The following is a 20,428-nucleotide window of genomic DNA, read 5'->3' as shown; positions in this document are numbered from 1 at the left end:
GCCGGGCATTGTGGTGCACCAATAGGAACCCAGGAGCCACTGCACCAGCATAGGGTCTGACATCCCAATACCTAATAGCAGTCAAGGTGCCCACTGTTGTCTAGCCTGTAGAGGTCTGTGTGTCCCTCCATGGATATGCCTCCCCAGATATACCATCACTGATGCCCCACCTAACAGGTCATGCTGAACAATATTACAGGCAGTATAAAGTTCTCCACGGCTTCTCCAGACCTTTTCATGTCTGTCACAAGTGCTCAGGGTGAACCTGCTCTCATCTGTAAAAAGCACAGGGCACCAATTCTGATATTCTATGGGAAATGCCAATCGAGCTCCATGGTGCCCACTCGAGGACGTCAGGCCCTCAGGCCACCCTCATGAAGTCTGTTTCTGATTGTTTCCTCAGAGACATTCACACCAGTGGCCTGCCTGGTGGAGGTCATTTTGTAGGCTCTGCCAGTGCTAATCCTCTTCCTCCTTGCCCAATTGGAGCAGATACCGGTGGTTCCTGCTGATGGGTTAAGGACCTTCTATGAGGGGACCTGTCCAGCTATCCTAGAGTAACTGCCTGTCTGTCTCCTGGAATCTCCTCCATGCCCTTGAGACTGTGCTGGGAGACAGCAAACCTTCTGACAAAGCCATGTATTGATGTGTCTGCCATCCTGGAGAAGTTGGACTACCTGTTCAGCCTCTGTAGGGTCCAGGTATGGCCTCATGCTACCAGTAGTGACACTGACCACAGCCAAATGCAAAACGAGTGACAAAACAGATGAGGAGGGAAAAATGTCAGTGGCCTCCACCTGTGAAACCATTCATTTCTGTTTTAGGGGTCGTCTCAGTGTTGCCCCTCTAGCGCACCAAAGCAGCTGAAACTGATGAACAAGCCCCTCTGCTACTTCACTGAGCAGATAAGTAGCCCACAAGTGTCATTGACTTCATGCTGTACTCTCATTCAAAAGGGGTCCTTTCATTTTTTTGAGCAGTATATCAGGAATTCAGTGATCAGCATCCACTGTGGAAACATGAAGCTGAATGTCTCCTTGGCCATCACTACAGACATCATGGGGTTTTGTAACATATAAGTATTATCTTTTGTTTTGGGTGAAGTATTCCTTTATTCTTGCCTTTTGACACATCCTGATCCTAATCCTACAATTCACTTTTACAGCCGGCGAAAAAGAAGCAGAGAGCCCAAGTTATTGAATTCTTCATCGACGTGGCTAGAGAATGCTTTAATATCGGCAACTTCAATTCCCTCATGGCAATCATATGTAAGTAACGCTCCCCATTTAGCAATTTTAAATGACAATGGGCTGAAACGTAACCAAAACAACTTGGAATTCAACTTTTCCGTCATCATCTTATGCCTGATTGTTGCCTGTTTTTCTTGCTTCTCTGACATTGTAACAATTTATTATTTTTCATTTTATTCTTTTTTGCCATTTGAATGCCTTGCTATCTACAGCTGAGTCTATGGAGACCCCTGTGTTATTGCCCAAAAGGTGAGAGATCAGGAGGCAGTGATAAAAATTTGGGTTCACCTCACAGTTTCAGATTTCTGGTGATGGAACTTTTGCAACAACAACAACACCATTTATTTCTAGAGCACATTTTCATACAAATAATGGAGCTCAAAGTGCTTTACATGATGAAATAAGAGTAAAAAAGAAAAAACAAAATATAAAAATTAAATTAGGCAATACTAATCAACATAGAATAAAGTAAGGTCCGATGGCCAGGGAGGACAGAAAAAATGCTAAAAAACTCCAGACGGCTGGAGAAAAAAAAAATCTGCAGGGGTTCCGATGCCACGAGACCACCCAGCCCCCCTAACATAAATGATCTCAATCAGTCCTCATGGCTTTCAGACTTCACATGGAAGAATTTGATAATGCTGGTCACATGGACATCTGGCCTTCAGTCCATCAATGGAGAGACTGCATGGTGCTCCGATCAGGTGATGGTGGTGCAGATCATCACCACAGAAAAATGGAAAAAGAACAGCAGAGAAAGTAGGGGTTAGTACGGATTGCAGAGCCATGATAAAAATGATAATTAAATGCATATACAAAATATCAGGGTTACACTAAAATGAAGCTATGAGAAAGCCATGTTACAATGACAGGTTTATATCAGTTTTTTAAAGTTCTCCACCGTATTAGCCTGGTGAATTTCTATCGGTCAGCTATTCCAGATTTGAGGTGCATAACAGCAGAAGGCCACCTCACCACTTCTTTTAAGTTTAGCTCTTGGAATTATAAGCAGACCACGATTTGGAGTGTCAGGTGTAACACATTCCGAAATATAAGATGAAGCAGATTATTGAAGACTTTAAAATACAGCTGATGGTTTACAAAGTTAATTCTAAATGACACAGGTAGCCAGTGTAGTGACGCTAGGACTGGCGTGATGTGCTTGGATTTTTCTTTTCCAAGTTAAGATTTTAGCTGCGGGCAGCACGGTGGCGCAGTGGGTAGCGCTGCTGCCTCGCAGTTGGGAGATCTGAACACCTGGGTTTGCTTCCCGGGTCCTCCCTGCGTGGAGTTTGCATGTTCTCCCCGTGTCTGCGTAGGTTTCCTCCCACTGTCCAAAGACATGCTGGTTAGGTGGATTGGTGATTGTAAATTGGCCCTAGTGTGTGCTTGGTGTGTGGGTGTGTTTGTGTGTGTCCTGCGGTGGGTTGGCACCCTGCCCGGGATTGGTTCCTGCCTTGTGCCCTGTGTTGGCTGGGATTGGCTCCAGCAGACCCCCGTGACCCTGTGTTCGGATTCAGCGGGTTGGAAAATGGATGGATGGATGGATTTTAGCTGCTGCATTCTGCACTCGTTGCCATTGATTGATGTCTTTTTTTGGTTGGTCCTGAGAGGAGTGCATTTCAGTAATCTAGTCGACTGAGAACAACAGCATGAACTAATTTCCCAGCATCTTGCAAAGTTCTAAGAGGTCTAACCTTTCCTTTATTTCTTAAGTGAAAAAATGCGGTCCTAGTAATCTGATTAATATGTGATTTAAAATTCAGGTCAGAGTCAATAATTACCCCTAAATTCTTTACCTCCGTCTTGACTTTTAATACTAATGGATCAAATTTATTTCTAATTAACGTAGTTACCCATTGAAGGCCCAAAGTTGCCCTGTAGTTTATGTGCATTTCATTTTACTTCCACCATGTAAATGGAAAGTTGGGTGATGGGGTGAAAAATTTGCATTCAGGTTAAGTTCGGATTCTGTGATGTCAAGGAAAATCGAGACGGATTTTCAAATCTTAAAATTCCAATTGTCATTGGAGAATTATGCAGGCTTCTTGCGTAGTGTAGGCCTCTTGGATGATGACATCCTAGCAAAGACAGAACATTTTAGGACAAGCAGTTTCTGAGACGGGGCGTTGCTAGCTCTAGCAAATATTACAGGTATGTTACATTGGGGTAAGCATTGGGTCCCCCTTGGCTTATCATGCAGTTAAAGAGCAGTTGGCACCCTTGGGGGTACAGGGTTTCAGGGGTCGGTTTGATCCCCCGTGGAGTTTTGTATGAGCCATCCAATCATATTAGAATACTGAATGGGAGGAAGTGGGGGGCTGGGCTGTCAAAGATTAGGGGTTGGATGCTTGAGACTGTGACATGGGAGGTGTGTGGAGGGTCTTTTGAAGTTCAGGGGCTAAAGCCCTGGAATTCCCCTGCTAACCATGACACTCTTTTTTTTTTTTTTTTTTGTTCTTTATTTCGCCTTATACAATTTCTTGTATTAGGAATTTGTTCGTTTTCGCATACCCCTTGGGGTCAGAGCGCAGCGTCAGCCATTGCACAGCGCCCCTGGAGCAATTGAAGGTTAAGAACCTTGCTCAAGGGCCCAGCAGAGTAGGATCTCTTTTTTGGGAGTGACGGGGATTCGAACCGGCAACCTTTGGGATACCAGCGCAGATCCTTGGCCTCAGAGCCACCACTCCACCACTATCTTCCAAGATATCTGCCCTGAACGCTTAAATCTGTTTACAATGTTAACTTAATTATCTGTTTTCTTGAAAGAAGTTGCATTATGTTTGCCTTGTTTTTGGCCTCCAGCCATGTTGGCAGGTCCGCAGCTTTTCCGCCCAATCGGGTTATTTTTGATTGGCGTGCACGGTAAAAAAAAATGGGCTTTGGTGGGTTGTGTTTTTTTTTTTTGGTCTACCTTTTTAAAAACAATGCGATTTTTTGAGCTATTTTCAAACCAATCAAACCCACCCAAACCCCCCAATCACCACATTATTACCATGTTTTTCATCCACCTGGCACCCCTACATCTGCTATTTGCAATTGCATATGTACGTTTTTGTTGAAAATCTGCCCCCCCATTGTATGATGATATATACCCATTCTAATACACTCAGATATGCCCCACCAACTGCCTTTGATGGCATGTAATAATAATAATAATACATTTTATTTATATAGCGCCTTTCCTGTTCTCATGTACCCAATGTTCTTGCTCTCAATGCTGCCCCTGATTTTCTGGTGTGTCATTTTGTCAACCTCAGGTATTGGGCTATTTTTTGGGCAAATTTATTGTTTTTAAGTTGCCCTTGGGCTATCACCCTGGTAACTCTGCCCAGGGTGTAATCCTGTACCCAGTTGTCTGTCTGTCTGTTTTTTTCCCACATTCCCCCAAAGTCCATGTTGGTTGGGCTAATTCACAATTTCCTGCCTTGTGCCCAGTGCCACCAGGACAGGCTGCCACTTTGTGTGATTGTGTGAATAATAATAATAATAATAGTAGTACATTTGGGCGGCATGGTGGCGCAGTGGGTAGCCTCGCAGTAAGGAGATCCTCCCTGCGTGGAGTTTGCATGTTCTCTCCATGTCTGCGTGGGTTTCCTCCTAACATGCAGGTTAGGTGCATTGGCGATTCTAAATTGTCCATAGTGTGTGCTTGGTGTGTGGGTGTGTGTGCACCCTGGCACTCTGCCCGGGGTTTGTTTCCTGCCTTGCGCCCTGTGTTGGCTGGGATTGGCTCCAGCAGACCCCCGTGACCCTGTAGTTTTAGGATATAGCGGGTTGGATAATGGATGGATGGATGCAATGGAGAAGGCAAGCAAAATGACACCTTTAATTGACGAACTAAAAAGATTACAATATGCAAGCCTTCTTCGGGCATATGGGGATTTGTAAAAGCAGTGCTAATGTCTGCGAAGCGCCATCTATTGGAATGACAGATGCAATGCTTTTTATCACTACAAATGTTTGTGATGCACCATTTGTTGAAATGACAAATGCAATGAATTTTATTACTAAGAAAGATATTGTAACCTGATGGACACACAGAGAGCTACACAGACAGTTATCATTGTATTAAGATGGATTGTTGATTTTAACATCCACAAATGCATTGATTGTATTTAGGATTTTTTTTTTTATTTAGGAGGACCACCCTGCACTTTTTGAATACTTTCTTTGAAAATAAAAGCCCTAAGCACTTTGCACCATCCCTTGTTGTGTAATTCCTTTATGCACATCCATTTGATGCCCGGGTTGCCCGCAGAATATTGATAGACCTGAGCTGAGGATGGAGTGGGCAATGAGGAGACATTGCCCATCTCCTCATTGCCCACTCCATCCTCAGCTCAGGTCTATCAATATTCTGCGGGCAACCCGGGCATCAAATGGATGTGCATAAAGGAATTAAGCCACCCCCTTGTGCCAATCTGTCTGTCTATGCAGCTGGTTTTCTTCATTTGACCCAATGTGTTTAGTTTCAGATTGAATGTTGTTGAAGGTGTTCTTTTGATTCAATTTCCTTTGTATTTTTCTCTACATTTATTTGTGTAAAGAATAATTATTATATAAGATTTTTAAATTAATGTACAGTACAATCAGTTACATTATATTGTTAATAACTTCCATTGCAGTATCACTAAGTATAATAACTTAAATGCAAGTGCTGTATGAACCATTCCATACTGATTTTCCGTATTGTATTTGTAATTATTGTGTGTTTCTCTGTGCTTATAAGTCAGACTTAATAAACTGAACACACAGGAGCGGGTTTGACTGATGCCAGGCTTACTGTTTCTTTCAGCTGGCATGAATATGAGCCCGGTGTCCCGTCTGAAGAAGACATGGGCAAAAGTAAAAACGGCTAAATTCTTCATCTTGGAGGTAACCTGCTTCTTCTACTTCTTGTGTCTCATTAGTGTGAATCATTTCCCTCTGCTTTGGACCCTTCTTAGATTTTCAGCCATCAGTTTTTGATACAGTAATTTGCCGCTTCTTGCTGTCTGCTGACATATCGATCATTTTTAATAGCCAAGAGATTTTCCTTTCTTTGCCGTAGGCATAATTAGCCGTGCTTTGATGTTTTATAATGTGACCTGTCAAAGACAAGTAACAGACTAAGTTTTAAACTATTGGTTTTAAGTTTACCTTCAGCATCTTTTCTCAGTATCCTCGCCTGTCTGAACTTCTTTTGACTGGCGCCCCCTCTGTTGAATGCATTCCCATAAAACAGGTTGTTTTGCCGTCGTTTTAATTGACGTGACTCAGACCCCTTACTTCAGGGGTGTCCATCTCTGGTCCTGATGGGCCGCAGGGGCTGCAGGTTTTCATTCTAACCATCTTCTTAATTAGTGAGCTGTTTTTTCCTGCTGATTAACTTTGTTTTGCCTTCGTTTTAATTGACGTGACTCAGACTCCTTAGTTCAGAGGTCCACAGTCCTGGTGGGCCGCAGTGGCTGCAGGTTTTCATTCTAACACTTTTTCTTAAATACTATCCTGTTTTTGCTGCTCTTTTGAATTAATTGTAACTGACTTGCTCTTGAAGACTCAGACCCCTTAATTGTCTCTTTTTCCTTCATTAGCTGCCAAACAATAATGAGATACAAAATGAGCCAAACCAACTGGTGTCCATCATACAATATCTGAAAATAAAGAAAGATGAATGTCGATCTGCTCAGGTCCCCAGTGCTCTTAGAAAAGAGAAAACCCACAATTTCGGAAATGTCTGCTATTGCACAATGAGAGCAACAACAAGCCATGGAATTAAAGAACGAGTTTAATTAACAACGACACTCGGTGCCTGATTAAGCAACTGGTTGGAGTGAAATTGGTGGGAGTTTGAGGCCCTGACTTAGGTGGTCTTCTGTTGGCTCACTCACTTCACATTTCAGTTCTGTTTGGGTGCCATTTAAGGAAAGAAATGAGGAAATTCAGGGATAGAAATCATAAAATAACAAGTCAATTAAAATGAATTCAAAAGAAGTTCATTAGCAGCAAAACAATTCACTAATTACAGTTGTGCTTGAAAGTTTGTGAACCCTTTAGAATTTTCTATATTTCTGCATAAATATGACCTAAAACATCATCAGATTTTCACTCAAGTCCTAAAAGTAGAGAAAGAGAAACCAGTTAAACAAATGAGACAAAAATATTATGCTTGGTCATTTATTTATTGAGGAAAATAATCGAATATTCCATATTTGTGAGTGGCAAAAGTATGTGAACCTCTAGAATTAGCAGTTAGTTTGAAGGTGAAATTCGAGTCCGGTGTTTTCAATCAATGGGATGACAATCAGGTGTGAGTGGGCACCCTGTGTTATTTAAAGAACAGGATCTATCAAAGTCGGCTCTTCACAACACATGTTTGTGGAAGTGTATCATGGCACGAACAAAGGAGATTTCTGAGGACCTACGAAAAAGAGTTGTTGATGCTCATCAGGCTGGAAAAGGTTACAAAACCATCTCTAAAGTGTTTGGAGTCCACCAATCCACAGTCAGACAGATTGTGTACAAATGGAGGGAATTCAAGACCATTGTTACCCTCCCCAGGAGTGGTCGACCAACAAAGATCACTCCAAGAGCAAGGCGTGTAATAGTCGGCGAGGTCACAAAGGACCCCAGGGTAACTTCTAAGTAACTGAAGGCCTCTCTCACATTGGCTAATGTTCACGTTCATGAGTCCACCATCAGGAGAACACTGAACAACAATGGTGTGCATGGCAGGGTTGCAAGGAGAAAGCCACTGCTCTCCAAAAAAAGCATTGCTGCTCGTCTGCAGTTTGCTAAAGATCACGTGGACAAACCAGAAGGCTATTGGAAGATTGTTTTGTGGACAGATGAGACCAAAATAGAACTTTTTGGTTTAAATGAAAAGCGTTATGTTTGGAGAAAGGAAAACACTTCATTCCAGCATAAGAACCTTATCCCACCTGTGAAACATGGTGGTGGTAGTATCATGGTTTGGGCCTGTTTTGCTGCATCTGGGCCAGGACGGCTTGCCTTCATTGATGGAACAATAAATTCTGAATTATATCAGAGAATTCTAAAGGAAAATGTCAGGACATCTGTCCATGAACTGAATCTCAAGAGAAGGTGGGTCATGCAGCAAGACAACGACCCTAAGCACAAAAGTCGTTCTACCAAAGAATGGTTAAAGAAGAATAAAGTTAATGTTTTGGAATGGCCAAGTCAAGTCCTGACCTTAATCCAATCGAAATATTGTGGAAGGACCTGAAGCGAGCAGTTAATGTGAGGAAACCCAGCAACATCCCAGAGTTGAAGCTGTTCTGTACGGAGGAATGGGTTAAAATTCCTCCAAGCCAGTGTGCAGGACTGATCAACAGTTATCGGAAACGTTTAGGGGGGTCACACCAGATACTGAAAGCAAAGGTTCACATACTTTTGCCACTCACAAATATGTAATATTCGATCATTTTCCTTATTAAATAAATGACCAAGTATATTATTTTTGTCTCATTTGTTGAACTGGTTTCTCATTATCTACTTTTAGGACTTGAGTAAAAATCTGATGATGTTTTAGGTCATATTTATGCAGAAATATAGAAAATTCTAAAGGGTTCACAAACTTTCAAGCACAACTGTAAGAAAAGGATTTGAATGAAAAATTTGCAGCCACTGCAGCCCTCCAGGACCAGAGTTGGGGTCCCCTGCCACAAACGTTAGAACAATCTAGACAAGAACAGGCCATTCAGCCCAGCAAAGCTCGCCAGTCTCATTCACTTAATTCTTCCAAAATAACATCAAGTTGTGATTTGAAGGTCCCTAAAGTCCCACTGTCACTCATCCCACATGTCTGTGGTTCCCTGTGTGAAGAAAAACTTCCTAACGTTTGCTTGAAATTTACCCTTAACAAGTTTCAAACTGGTATGAACTCCTTTTAAAGACGCCATCTCGATCCACTGGACTAATTCCCTTTATAATTTTTAACACTTCAGTCATGTCCCCTTTTCACCTCCTTCAGACTCTCATTATTTTTAAGGCAACTTGCTAGCCTGCTGTCTGCTTTCTTACTTCCCATCTTTGAAGGTGACTCTCAGTGTGGATCCTACTCCTTTACTCCTAAAACTCGCACTTCCTCTTTCAATTGCCTCACCAAAGCCAAACTGACCAATCAGATTGCTCTCAGGGACTGGACACACAGACGTTAGCATTTTATCTTCTTGTAGATTTTGTTTTTGAAAAATCTTAAAATTGTGGGGCGGAGTGCTGGCTCTGAGCCTAGGGAATCTGTGCCAGCAATCAGAAGGTTGCCGGTTCGAATTCCGTAAATGCCAGAAGTGACTCTACTCTGTTGGCCCCTTAATAATAATAATAATAACTAGCCATGTGCGGGCAACTACGTTTGCACATGTTAAAGTTGTCTGTGAAGGGCTCCCTGTTTAAACGCGGCTGCCAGTCGTGAACTGGGCCCTTCGTCACACAGCCTTATGATTTTTTATAAGGGAGACAAAATTACAAAACAAAACCCTTGGACATTGTTTCGATAGGAACGGCCTACTCGGAATCACTGTCCGAATAGTAATTATGTGGTGGTGGAGGAGCATTTCTGCTTCTCTCCATTCACAGTCCGTCTCGTTTTCACGACTCTGTCGTTTCCTCTCACGATCTCTTCTCAACCTTTCTCCAATCTCGCAGGTTGCTTTGTGGCAATCCAAAGAGTAAGGAAGAACCAATGTTTCTTTCTTGACTCCAAACGCTGACTGATGGAAAAATCACAGAAGTGTGTCCGACTTATATACTCTGACTGCCGACTCCAAGAAGTGGGTTGAACATTCGATTTTGGACGAAGTGCTGCCAACGATGGTGGATAGAAACAGAAAAAACCACAGTCTCGACAACGAAGCAGGTGTCAACACCAGATCTAAACACAAAGAGTGGTATCGACAGTGTTTGTAAAGAAAAGTAACAACCAAGGCAGTGTCAGGGGAACATGAATTCGCGGACAAACAAAGATCAAGATCCAAATGAAGATTATACATAAAGATTAGTTAATTTAAAGCACAACAATTTGTTTAGTTTGAATGTCTGTGTTTTGAGGTGTGACTGGAGTACTACAGTCTTCAGTACTATAAGCCTGGAGGAGATTCTTAATGCAATTGCCTATGTTTTAGCTGTCTCTCTACTGCCATCTAGTGCTTCTTCTTCTAATTCATTCGCGGACAAACAAAGATCAAGATCCAAATGAAGATTACAGTAATCCCTCCTCCATCGCGGGGGGTTGCGTTCCAGAGCCACCCGCAAAATAAGAAAATCCGCGAAGTAGAAACCATATGTTCATATGGTTCTTTTATATATTTTAAGCCCTTATAAACTCTCCCACACTCTTTTAAACATTTCACGCACAATTATACAGCATAAACCCTTTGTATTCTCTTAGATATTAGGTAAAGTTCATTGAAATTATGCATGTAAACACACTGTTTATATACAGTAAAACCTAAATATTATTTTAAAGATTATCGAGCGACTCCGATATCACATATATGTTTACAGCCATACGACAAGGCAGGCCACCAGCAAGTAATACGTACAATGCAAGAAAAATTGTATACAGTAAAAAGTGTGTACAGTGGACACTAAACTATGTACATGTAATAAGTACTGTACGTAAATAATTAATTATGGTTACTCACCAACAATGACACGACGACTTGTCCGATAACCGATGAGTTTAATTTTACTGCACAACAAAGGATAGCGTTACAGCTCTTCTAAAGGAGCCTCTTCAGGCGACTGTGTAGCACCCGCCGTTGTTCTTCTTCCATCACTCTTCAATCCAAATCCCTAAAGCAGAATTCCATCCAGACTACTGCCTTATCACGTCCACATGCAACTCGTTTTGCGCCCTGATTAAAGGACCACTGCGGCCCGTAGATCTTATATGCTTTTCCTCCTTTTTAAATAAAAAGAATCGTGGACTCATTGATGCTGTAATGGTGTCCTGCAGCGGTGTAGCTGTTTCCTTCCTTCAACATATCCAAAACTTTTACCTTTTCTGCAATTATTTGCATCTTCTGTTGGCGCTTGGACACGGCTCCTGAAGCAGTAGCACGTTAATGCTGAATGAGTGAGATTAGACTTCCTGGTTAATGCAGCACTCTGTCGCTGAGCCAATCAGCAGCACACAGGAACTTAACCGCGTGCTCTGATTGTGTAGCTTCTCAGCCATCCGTCAATAGCGTCCCTTGTTTGAATTCAAATGCGTCCCTTGTTTGAATTTAAATGGGCAAATCAACTGAGGAAGCACACGTACTGTAGACCGCAGACATCCACGAAGCAGTGAAAAATCCGCAATATATATTCACATATGCTTACATTTAAAATCCGCGATGGAGTGAAGCCGCGAAAGACGAAGCGCGATATAGCAAGGGATCACTGTATATATAGAGATTCTTTGCATTTATCTAGCACTTTTCTCACTTCTCAAATCTCTCAGCAATTGCAGGTTAAGGGTCCAACAGGGCAGAGTCCCTTTTTGGCATTTACGGGATTCTAACCGGCAACCTTCCAATTGCCAGTGGAGATTTGAGCAAGTAGGGCCCTTAACCTGTAATTGCTTCGCCCTGGGTATGATGTTAACCTGCATCCAGGCCTGCAAGCAGCTCCTCCAACGTGGCATGGAAAACTTGGGGGTTGGCAGCAGAATTGGCACTCCAGCCACCTTAAAAGGAAAAAAACAAAAACTCACATTGTCCTAGTGTGGTAGTAACATGTCACCCACTGCACTTGGGTCCCAATCTGGGTGGTTCATCATGTGGTAGGTGTTCCGTAATCAGCCCATGCTCCCAACCTTAAAATGCAACAGGTCTTCCATTTTTGGTACACCTCACAATTCATGTCATTTTCCAACCCGCTTAATCCTCACAGGTAGTGCAGTGGTAGTGCTGCTGCTTTGCAGTAAGGAGATTGTGGGTTCACTTCCCGGGTCCTCCCTGTGTGGAGAGTGCTTTGAGTAGTGAGAAAAGCGCCATATAAATGTAAAGAATTATTATTATTGAAGAGGGTTTCAGGGGAGAGTTGGATGCTCTACCAACAAGCATAAGGCACTTGGCAGGAACAAACCCTGCACTGGGTGCCAGTCTATTACAGGGCAAACACGCACACACCAAACACACACCAGGGCCAGTCTACCATTACCAATCCACTGTGACCACCAGGGGGTTACCCCATACACAGTCACACCAAGACAGTCCTGGGTGCAAATAAATGTTTTTGCTTTTTTATTCAGACAATACCTTTTTACAGTCTACACTGCAGTGTCTAATTGGCAATACTCCTTTTTCTTCATCCTCTGCCTTCCAACTCTTACTCAACTGCAGGAGGCTGGATGGCTTCCTTTTATGTTGGACCCAGGAGTACTTGCGGTGCCAGGGCATAGCCTGATGGATGCACTTCCGGGTCAAGTGGTAGCCCCCTGAAATAGGGAGTACCTTCCTCCCTGCAGCGCCATCTGGTGGAACCCAAGGGCACCTACAGGGCTGACCCTCAGGACTACAAATCCCATGGATCTCTGCAGGTGACCATACTGGATCCACACTAGCGGTGCACTGCCATCTACTGTACAGAGGGAGGAATTGCTCTTAATAAGCAACCTCCCCGAGTCTATCCATTCATCGTTCCCCCTGACTGAGATAATAATCCAGCCCCATCCTGGCTGGGTTATGCCTCCTCCCATCTTGTCTTTCCATTATGGATTCCCAGCCTTGGCAAGGATCCACCTTCCATTTCAGGTGGGATGCCAGTCCACCCATCATGGCGCTTACTCCACCTAACCCATGACAGTGGGAAGAAACCGAAACACTCATAGGAACAGACGCGGGGAGAACATGCAGACCCCATGCAGGGAGGACCCTGGACGTGAACCCTCAGTCTCCTTACTGCGTGGCAGCAGTACTGCCATTGTGCCCCCACACTTTATTCATATCGGAGTTTTTAGTGTAAATGCTTTAGGAAGAGAGGGCTTGATTTTTTCTTTTGAAAGGTTTTTGTCTCCTGCTTTCCATTTTTTAACTTTCTGATGTCTGATGACCTTTGTTTCTCAAGTTTGTTGTGTAGGTTCGACTCGATTGTATGCCATGCTATTCTCTTCAAATAAAATCCAAAAACAAGAAAGACAGGCCCAGATGCCCCCGTGATAGAATTCAATTGTTGTTTTCTTTCTTTCTTTTTTTAGCACCAGATGGACCCCACCGGTAACTTCTATAACTACAGAACAGCCCTGCGAGGAGCAGCCCACCGATCGCTCACTGCGCACAGTAACCGAGAGAAGGTAGTGACTGGCGCCGTAACTGTTCTTACTTTATACATTAGAGGACCCCATGAGTCACTTTGCTTTGTTATTTTCTGTGGGTTTTGATGTGATTTGCTGCACGGTAACATTACGACATCTTTTCATTTGGGTCACTAGAATTAAAAAAAGCTATGCTACGTATGATGTGAACAATGGCGTGGCAATGGATTGTGCAGATTGTGCAAAGCACAATGGCCTACGAGCTTGGGGGGCTCACTTGAGGTCATTTAGATTTTAAAAAATCTTTAATAACTTAGCTAAAACAGCGGTTTCACAGTCTCGATGCAGTGGCTTCAACGTGCAATGTCTTGTTACCATCAACTGTGACCTCGATGGCTGACGACGAAGAGTATGCTGCTGCTGATCTTCTCATTCCTTAGTGACAAGCTGACAGAGATGGGAGTAGATTCATAACTGGTGGCATGGATCGTGGACTATCTTACAGACAGACCTCAGTATGTGCGTCTCGGGAACTGCAGGTCTGACATTGTGGTCAGCAACACAGGAGCGCCACAAGGGACTGTACTTTCTCCGGTCCTGTTCAGCCTATATACATCAGACTTCCAATACAACTCGGAGTCCTGCCACGTGCAAAAGTTCGCTATCGACACTGCTATCGTGGGCTGCATCAGGAGTGGGCAGGAGGAGGAGTATAGGAACCTCATCAAGGACTTTGTTAAATGGTGCGACTCAAACCACCTACACCTGAACACCATCAAAACCAAGGAGCTGATGGTGGATTTTAGGAGGCCCAGGCCCCTCATGGACCCCGTGATCATCAGAGGTGACTGTGTGCAGAGGGTGCAGACCTATAAATACCTGGGAGTGCAGCTGGACGATAAACTGGACTGGACTGCCAATACTGATGATCTGTGCAAGAGAGGACAGAGCCGACTATACTTCAGTTAGAAGGCTGGCATCCTTCAACATCTGCAATAAGTTTGCTGCAGATGTTCTATCAGACGGTAGCGGCAAGAGCCCTTTTCTACGTGGTGGTGTGCTGGGGAGGCAGCATAAAGTAGAGGGACGCCTCACGCCTGGACAAACTGGTGAGGAAGGCAGGCTCTATTGTAGGCACGGAGCTGGACAGTTTGACATCCGTGGCAGAATGACGGGCGCTGAGCAGACTCCTATCAATCATGGAGAATCCACTGCATCCACTGAACAGGATCATCTCCAGACAGAGGAGCAGCTTCAGCGACAGACTGCTGTCACCGTCCTGCTCCACTGACAGACTGAGAAGATCGTTCCTCCACCACACTATGTGACTCTTCATTTCCACCCGGGGGGGTAAACGTTAACATTATTCAAAGTTATTGCCTGTTATACCTGCCTCGCACTCTCCACCTTGCACTGTGTTTTTATCACTTAATTTAATATTTATCTTTATCAGTATGCTGCTGCTAGAGTATGTGAATTTCCCCTTGGGATTAATAAAGTTTTTATCTATCTATCTATCTATCTATCTATCTATCTATCTATCTATCTATCTATCTATCTATCTATCTATCTATCTATCTATCTATCTATCTATCTATCTATCTATCTATCTATCTATCTATCTATCTATCTATCTATCTATCTGAACGCTATAGCGCCGACATTTCACCGGCATTTTCCACTCAATTGTTGTCATTTTGTTTGTGTTTTCACTCCATCTTGTCAACCAAGTCGACTGTTTTCAAGGTAGCTGAACTGTTACTGATAGGCCACTTTGCACTGGCGTCTACTTTCAGTGACGTTTGCACGTCTTACACATTACTGCTGACTACACCAGTGACCATTGCTGCGTGTGAACGATCGTTCTTCAAGTTAAAACTCCTCAAAAATGACCTCAGAAACGCCACGTCGCAAGATGGACTTACTTGGCCGTACTCTCAATCGAAAACGAGCATGCCAGACAACTCGACATGTCAAACATTGTGGAGACTTTTGCGCAACCAAAGGCATGCGAGCGAGTATTTTAAGGTACTAGTGATATTATAAGTACTGTATATACTCGCATTTAAGTTCTGCCACGGATAAGTTGGGACTTGATTTTACCGTATACTTTCATATAAGTCAAATGTGGAAAACTCACGCTATTGGTCCAAGAGATTATGATATGCTAACGCCCACCTGAGAGAGTAACCACGGAGCACACAGCCTTTTTATTTCTCTGTATTGTGCCTACGTGACCTCAAACAATATCCAAACTATTCCAAAGCGACGTTTGCACTGTTTTGTGTTTTTTGTATCTCACACCCTCATACACCTTCATCGTAAGAGCATCCCTTATCTACGATGGAGCGTTCGTTCAGAAGAGAATATGAAGCTGGTTTTAAATTAAAAGTCGTTGAAGTGGCGAAAGGAATTGGTAACTGTGCTGCTGCAACAAAACTCGATGTGTCTGAGTAACTGATGTGAGGTTGGAGGAGGCAAGAAGAAAAAGTGTCGTATTTTTGAACGGGCATATAAGTCGGGGTCTGATTTTATGATCGATTATTTGGGTTTCAAGACCTGACATATGTGAGCATATACGGTACTTACAAGTACTGTATAAACCACAAAATAACTGATGGCATAAGGATTCAAGTCAATCATTGTGGCATGAAATTTTATAATATAATATAATATAATATAATATAATATAATATAATATAATATAATATATAAATTGGGCTTGATTTTACCTTATAATTTCTGGTATTTTATAATGTCGGTCGTATAAGTCAGTGGATGTGCAGGCAGTGGTCTGCCTGCTAGTATAAGAGATGCCCCTTCGGTCTCAGCTTTTAAATCCTCACTACTTCAGTTTAGCACACCCTGACTAGAGCTGCTGATTAACTGTGCAGACTGCATCTCTGTTGTCAGTCATTAGCACTAAAACATAAGTAACATGAGAGTTAGAATTGGATGCTATCCCTCACCTATTCTGTTTCTCTTCTCGGTACTCAAATGTGGCCCACCTGCCAAGTTGTTTTGCCTGCCTAAGGTAAAGTCATCCCTGATGGAGGATCATAGGAATCGTGGGAAAGAGGGGTCCTTTCATCGGATTGGCTGGCCCAACACTGTTTCAGCCGTGGAATGGCCAAATGGGGGAGGCAGCTTGATGAATGAGGTCTCCAGGACTCTAAACAAATCCAAATCTTATTATGTGATATCATCTAATGTTAAATTCTGCTCCGTACTTCTAAAAAATGTTTATTTTTTATTTTTTATTGAGGATTTGTTCTGTTCTGTGTATTGTATTGTATTGACACCCACTGCACGCCCAACCTACCTGGTAAGGGGTCTCTCTTTGAACTGCCTTTCCCAAGGTTTCTTCTATTTTTCCCTACAAGGTTTTTTTGGGAGTTTTTCCTTGTCTTCTTAGAGAGTCAAGGCTGGGGGGCTGTCAAGAGGCAGGGCCTGTTAAAGCCTATTGCGGCACTTCCTGTGTGATTTTGGGCTATACAAAAATAAACTGTATTGTATTGTATAAGTCGAATGCGGAAAACTCACGCTATTGATCCAGGAGATTAAATGGCAGCCAAATTAAGTGTCCCATTTTTTGAATGGGCGTATAAGTCGGGGTCTGATTTTATGATCAATTTTTCGGGTTTTAAGACCCGGCTTATACACGAGAATATACGGTAATATGATTTGTGAGATTTTTTGTAACCTTTAACAGTTGTAATCTGTTTTGTTGTGTACCTTAGTATGGCTTACTGTACATTAGTGCCACTACTGTGACGATTTGTGAGCGTCACCACTTTATGATGTCCATTTTCTCAGAACTTGTGTAAAACAGCTTGATTGTGTCGTTGTATCCTGTCAGCCGGTGTTGTCGTTTTAATGTTACAAATTGAAATCGCATCATTTTATAGCACAGTGCAGTTCCTACTTTCTAGCTTGCATTACATTTTAATCATCTTCCTTCACAAAGTTATCTTGGAAATGTAAGCAGGTCCACATCTGACTTATATTTATGTACAGCTATTACTACCCACAGCTCCCACATTTCATTCCCAATTATTTTTGCTAACTTACAGCGGCTGTAATAAAGAGATTATAAAAAGTTATTACAAACTCCATTTAGAGAGCTGGTTGGTTTTTCACCAGTGTGTGAACTGATAGTGACGCGGTCCTGGACGCCACTGCCCAGCCGGCCCCTGGGATCGAGTTGTGAATAAATTAATAATACTAACAGTTAATGCTAGACAGGAGGGGCCCACCTGAGGACGCTGCACAGGGGCCTTCAGCAAGCTGGCTACGCCATTGGATGTCAATCTTGATTTAGAAATTTGCCTCTCTGTATTTTTACTTCAGTGTGTTTATTTAAAAACGATTGAATAAGAGAAAGTGAAACATGCCAAACAAATGGTAAAAAGTTACAACGCTCCGGTGTCAATGGGCCCATAGAAACTGCAGCATTTTCTTAAACTATTTTCAAAGTGTACAATATGCTAATACAGGGAGATTCTAATGGCCGGGGCCCGAGTTATGATGTGTTTACTCACGTAATAATGAAACGATCCAATCATATTCAGCCTCCTTCTTGCAAACACAAATTGACACGCCACTCCATATTGGCAAAGGGGTATCCGCAAGTGTTGTAGGGGGCATAGCAGCAGATTTCCTGTTCAATGTTTCACTGTTAATTGTTCCAGTGTACGAGGCTTGTTCATGTACCCTTTTCCTTTCAGCGCTCCCCAAAGGTTAGAAATCCAGTGGTGCCAGATCCGAGGAACAAGGTGGCCATAAGTCCCTTTGAAATGACCCGATTGCCAAAAAAAAAAAAACACGATTCAGTTTGTGCCGACGTGTGAACAGACAGCCCCATCTTGCTGGAAATAACCGTCACGGATCTCACGGACATCCAGTTCATTCACAAAGAAGTCATAAAGAGCGCCACGCCTCACTCGTTAGTATGTTTATCCAGGAATACTGTGATCTTTATTTCGTTTGGATTGTTTCATTATTACGACAGTAATACATCAGGGCACTGTCCATTAGAATCACCCTGTATTAGAGATTTGGAGCTACAGTAATAATGATTTATGCTACAGTCTTTATTTGAACATACAAACAAGTATTCTTTTCTTCTTCTTTTTTTCTTTAGATTGTAATCCCATTCTTTAGCCTGCTAATTAAGGACATCTACTTTCTAAATGAAGGCTGTGCAAATCGTCTGCCTAACGGTCACGTCAATTTTGAGGTGAGTGCTCAGTAGCAAAGCCGCATCGAGTTTGTTTCACCAGTTAGTCTGGCATCAGTGCCACCGTGCCACCCAATTTTTAATGTAGTGAGTCCAAAAAACTCGGGATTTGTGCAGTTCAGAAATAGCCTTTTTGTAATTAAACTTGATTGTTTTAAAATAGACAAAGCTGTCATGACACTTTTTATCCAATCTGTTGTCACTTTTGCTGTTATATGCTGGTTTGGAAGCTTTACTATGTAGGGACGATTTTTTCACAAAAAGATAAATAAATAAATACACAAATGAAAAAAGTATTGCGAAATCTCTCTCTCTCTCTCTCTATAGTCATATGAAAAAGTTTGGGAACCCCCCCTTAATTCTTTGGATTTTTGTGTATCATTGGCTGAGCTTTCAAAGTAGCAACTTCCTTTTAATAGATGACGTGCCTTATGGACACAGTAGGATTTCTGTTTTTCACCTGCATTATTATCATTCTTTAATTTAATATTATTTATTGTATCAGTATGCTGCTGCTGGAGAATGTGAATTTCCCATTGGGATTAATAAAGTATCTATCTATCTATCTATCCTATCTATCTATCTATCTATCTATCTATCTATCTATCCTATCTATCTATTATATAGTGCCCTTTCATATCCTATCTATCTATCTATCTATCTATCTAGTCTATCTATCTATCTATCTATCTATTTCAGCAGTGACGTTAAGTTTATTGGATTAACAGAAAATATGCAATATGCATCATAACAAAATTAGACAGGTGCATAAATGTGGGCACCCCAAAAGAGATATGACATCAGTACATCAATACAATCCATATTACTAACCGAAGGTTGTAAACCAGATATGGACGCAGGGCGAGGGCGCATCGAGGCACACGCGCACTGCAACGAGCCCGCCCATAACTAACGACACAGCCACAGAGACGAGAATGTTGTAAACCGGATGTCACGAATCGCCTACCAGTGTGATAAGACACAGCCACAGAAAACACAGATTAGATGTACCAGACTCAGCCGTTTGCTTAGGCTGTACAAATCCGAGCCCATAGCTAACAACACAGCCATAGAGAAAACAAAAATGATAAACAATTCAGCGCATATTTGAATCACATTACAGTATTACAGTACAGAATCCCCAGACGTCCAGACTTCAAAGCGCACGCGCACTGCCGCCTACAATGCACTTCTAAAACGCCACAGGCAGAGGAGTCACGGCTCAAAACCGAAACAGCTCAACCAACGGAAATACAAATCCGAGCCCATAGCTAACGACACAGCCACGGAGAAAACAAAAACGAAACGATTCAGTGCATATTTGAATCACGTTACAGTATTACAGTACGGAATCCCCAGAGGTCCAGACTACACAGCATATTTGAATCACATTACAGTATCACAGTAATACATTATTAACAGTCCAGCCACAGAAAACACAGAAACGACACCAGATGGAAGAAAACAATAAACAAACACTCCGTATTAAACGTAAGTGCAATTATAATTCCTAACAGTAAACAACCTATAGCTAACAGAGTCACGGCTCTGAAAAGAAACAGTTCAACTAACGGAAATACAAAAACGAGCCCGTATGGATAGAATGAATGAACGAAGGTGCCCACACAAAGACACCGCTTTAGTACAAATATGTTTGTTTAATTAAATGACAACTTTACCATGGCTACGAGCTGT

At 42.4% G+C, this 20,428-nt stretch overlaps 1 protein-coding gene across 1 annotated transcript in view; it reads left to right on the top strand.

Moving 5' to 3' along the window:
- LOC114660422 (ras-GEF domain-containing family member 1C-like) overlaps nt 1-20,428 on the top strand; it is a 158,228-nt gene that overhangs the window by 107,451 nt on the left and 30,349 nt on the right. The window contains exons 8-11 of the mRNA XM_028813114.2: nt 1,166-1,268; nt 6,049-6,128; nt 13,438-13,533; nt 18,638-18,733. Of these exons, the coding sequence (XP_028668947.1) occupies nt 1,166-1,268; nt 6,049-6,128; nt 13,438-13,533; nt 18,638-18,733 (375 nt within the window). The remainder of the gene's footprint in view (nt 1-1,165; nt 1,269-6,048; nt 6,129-13,437; nt 13,534-18,637; nt 18,734-20,428) is intronic.

The sequence above is a fragment of the Erpetoichthys calabaricus genome, chromosome 11, assembly GCF_900747795.2.
Source record: "Erpetoichthys calabaricus chromosome 11, fErpCal1.3, whole genome shotgun sequence".
Taxonomy (NCBI): domain Eukaryota; kingdom Metazoa; phylum Chordata; class Cladistia; order Polypteriformes; family Polypteridae; genus Erpetoichthys; species Erpetoichthys calabaricus.
This window is presented reverse-complemented; position numbering and strand designations above follow the sequence as displayed.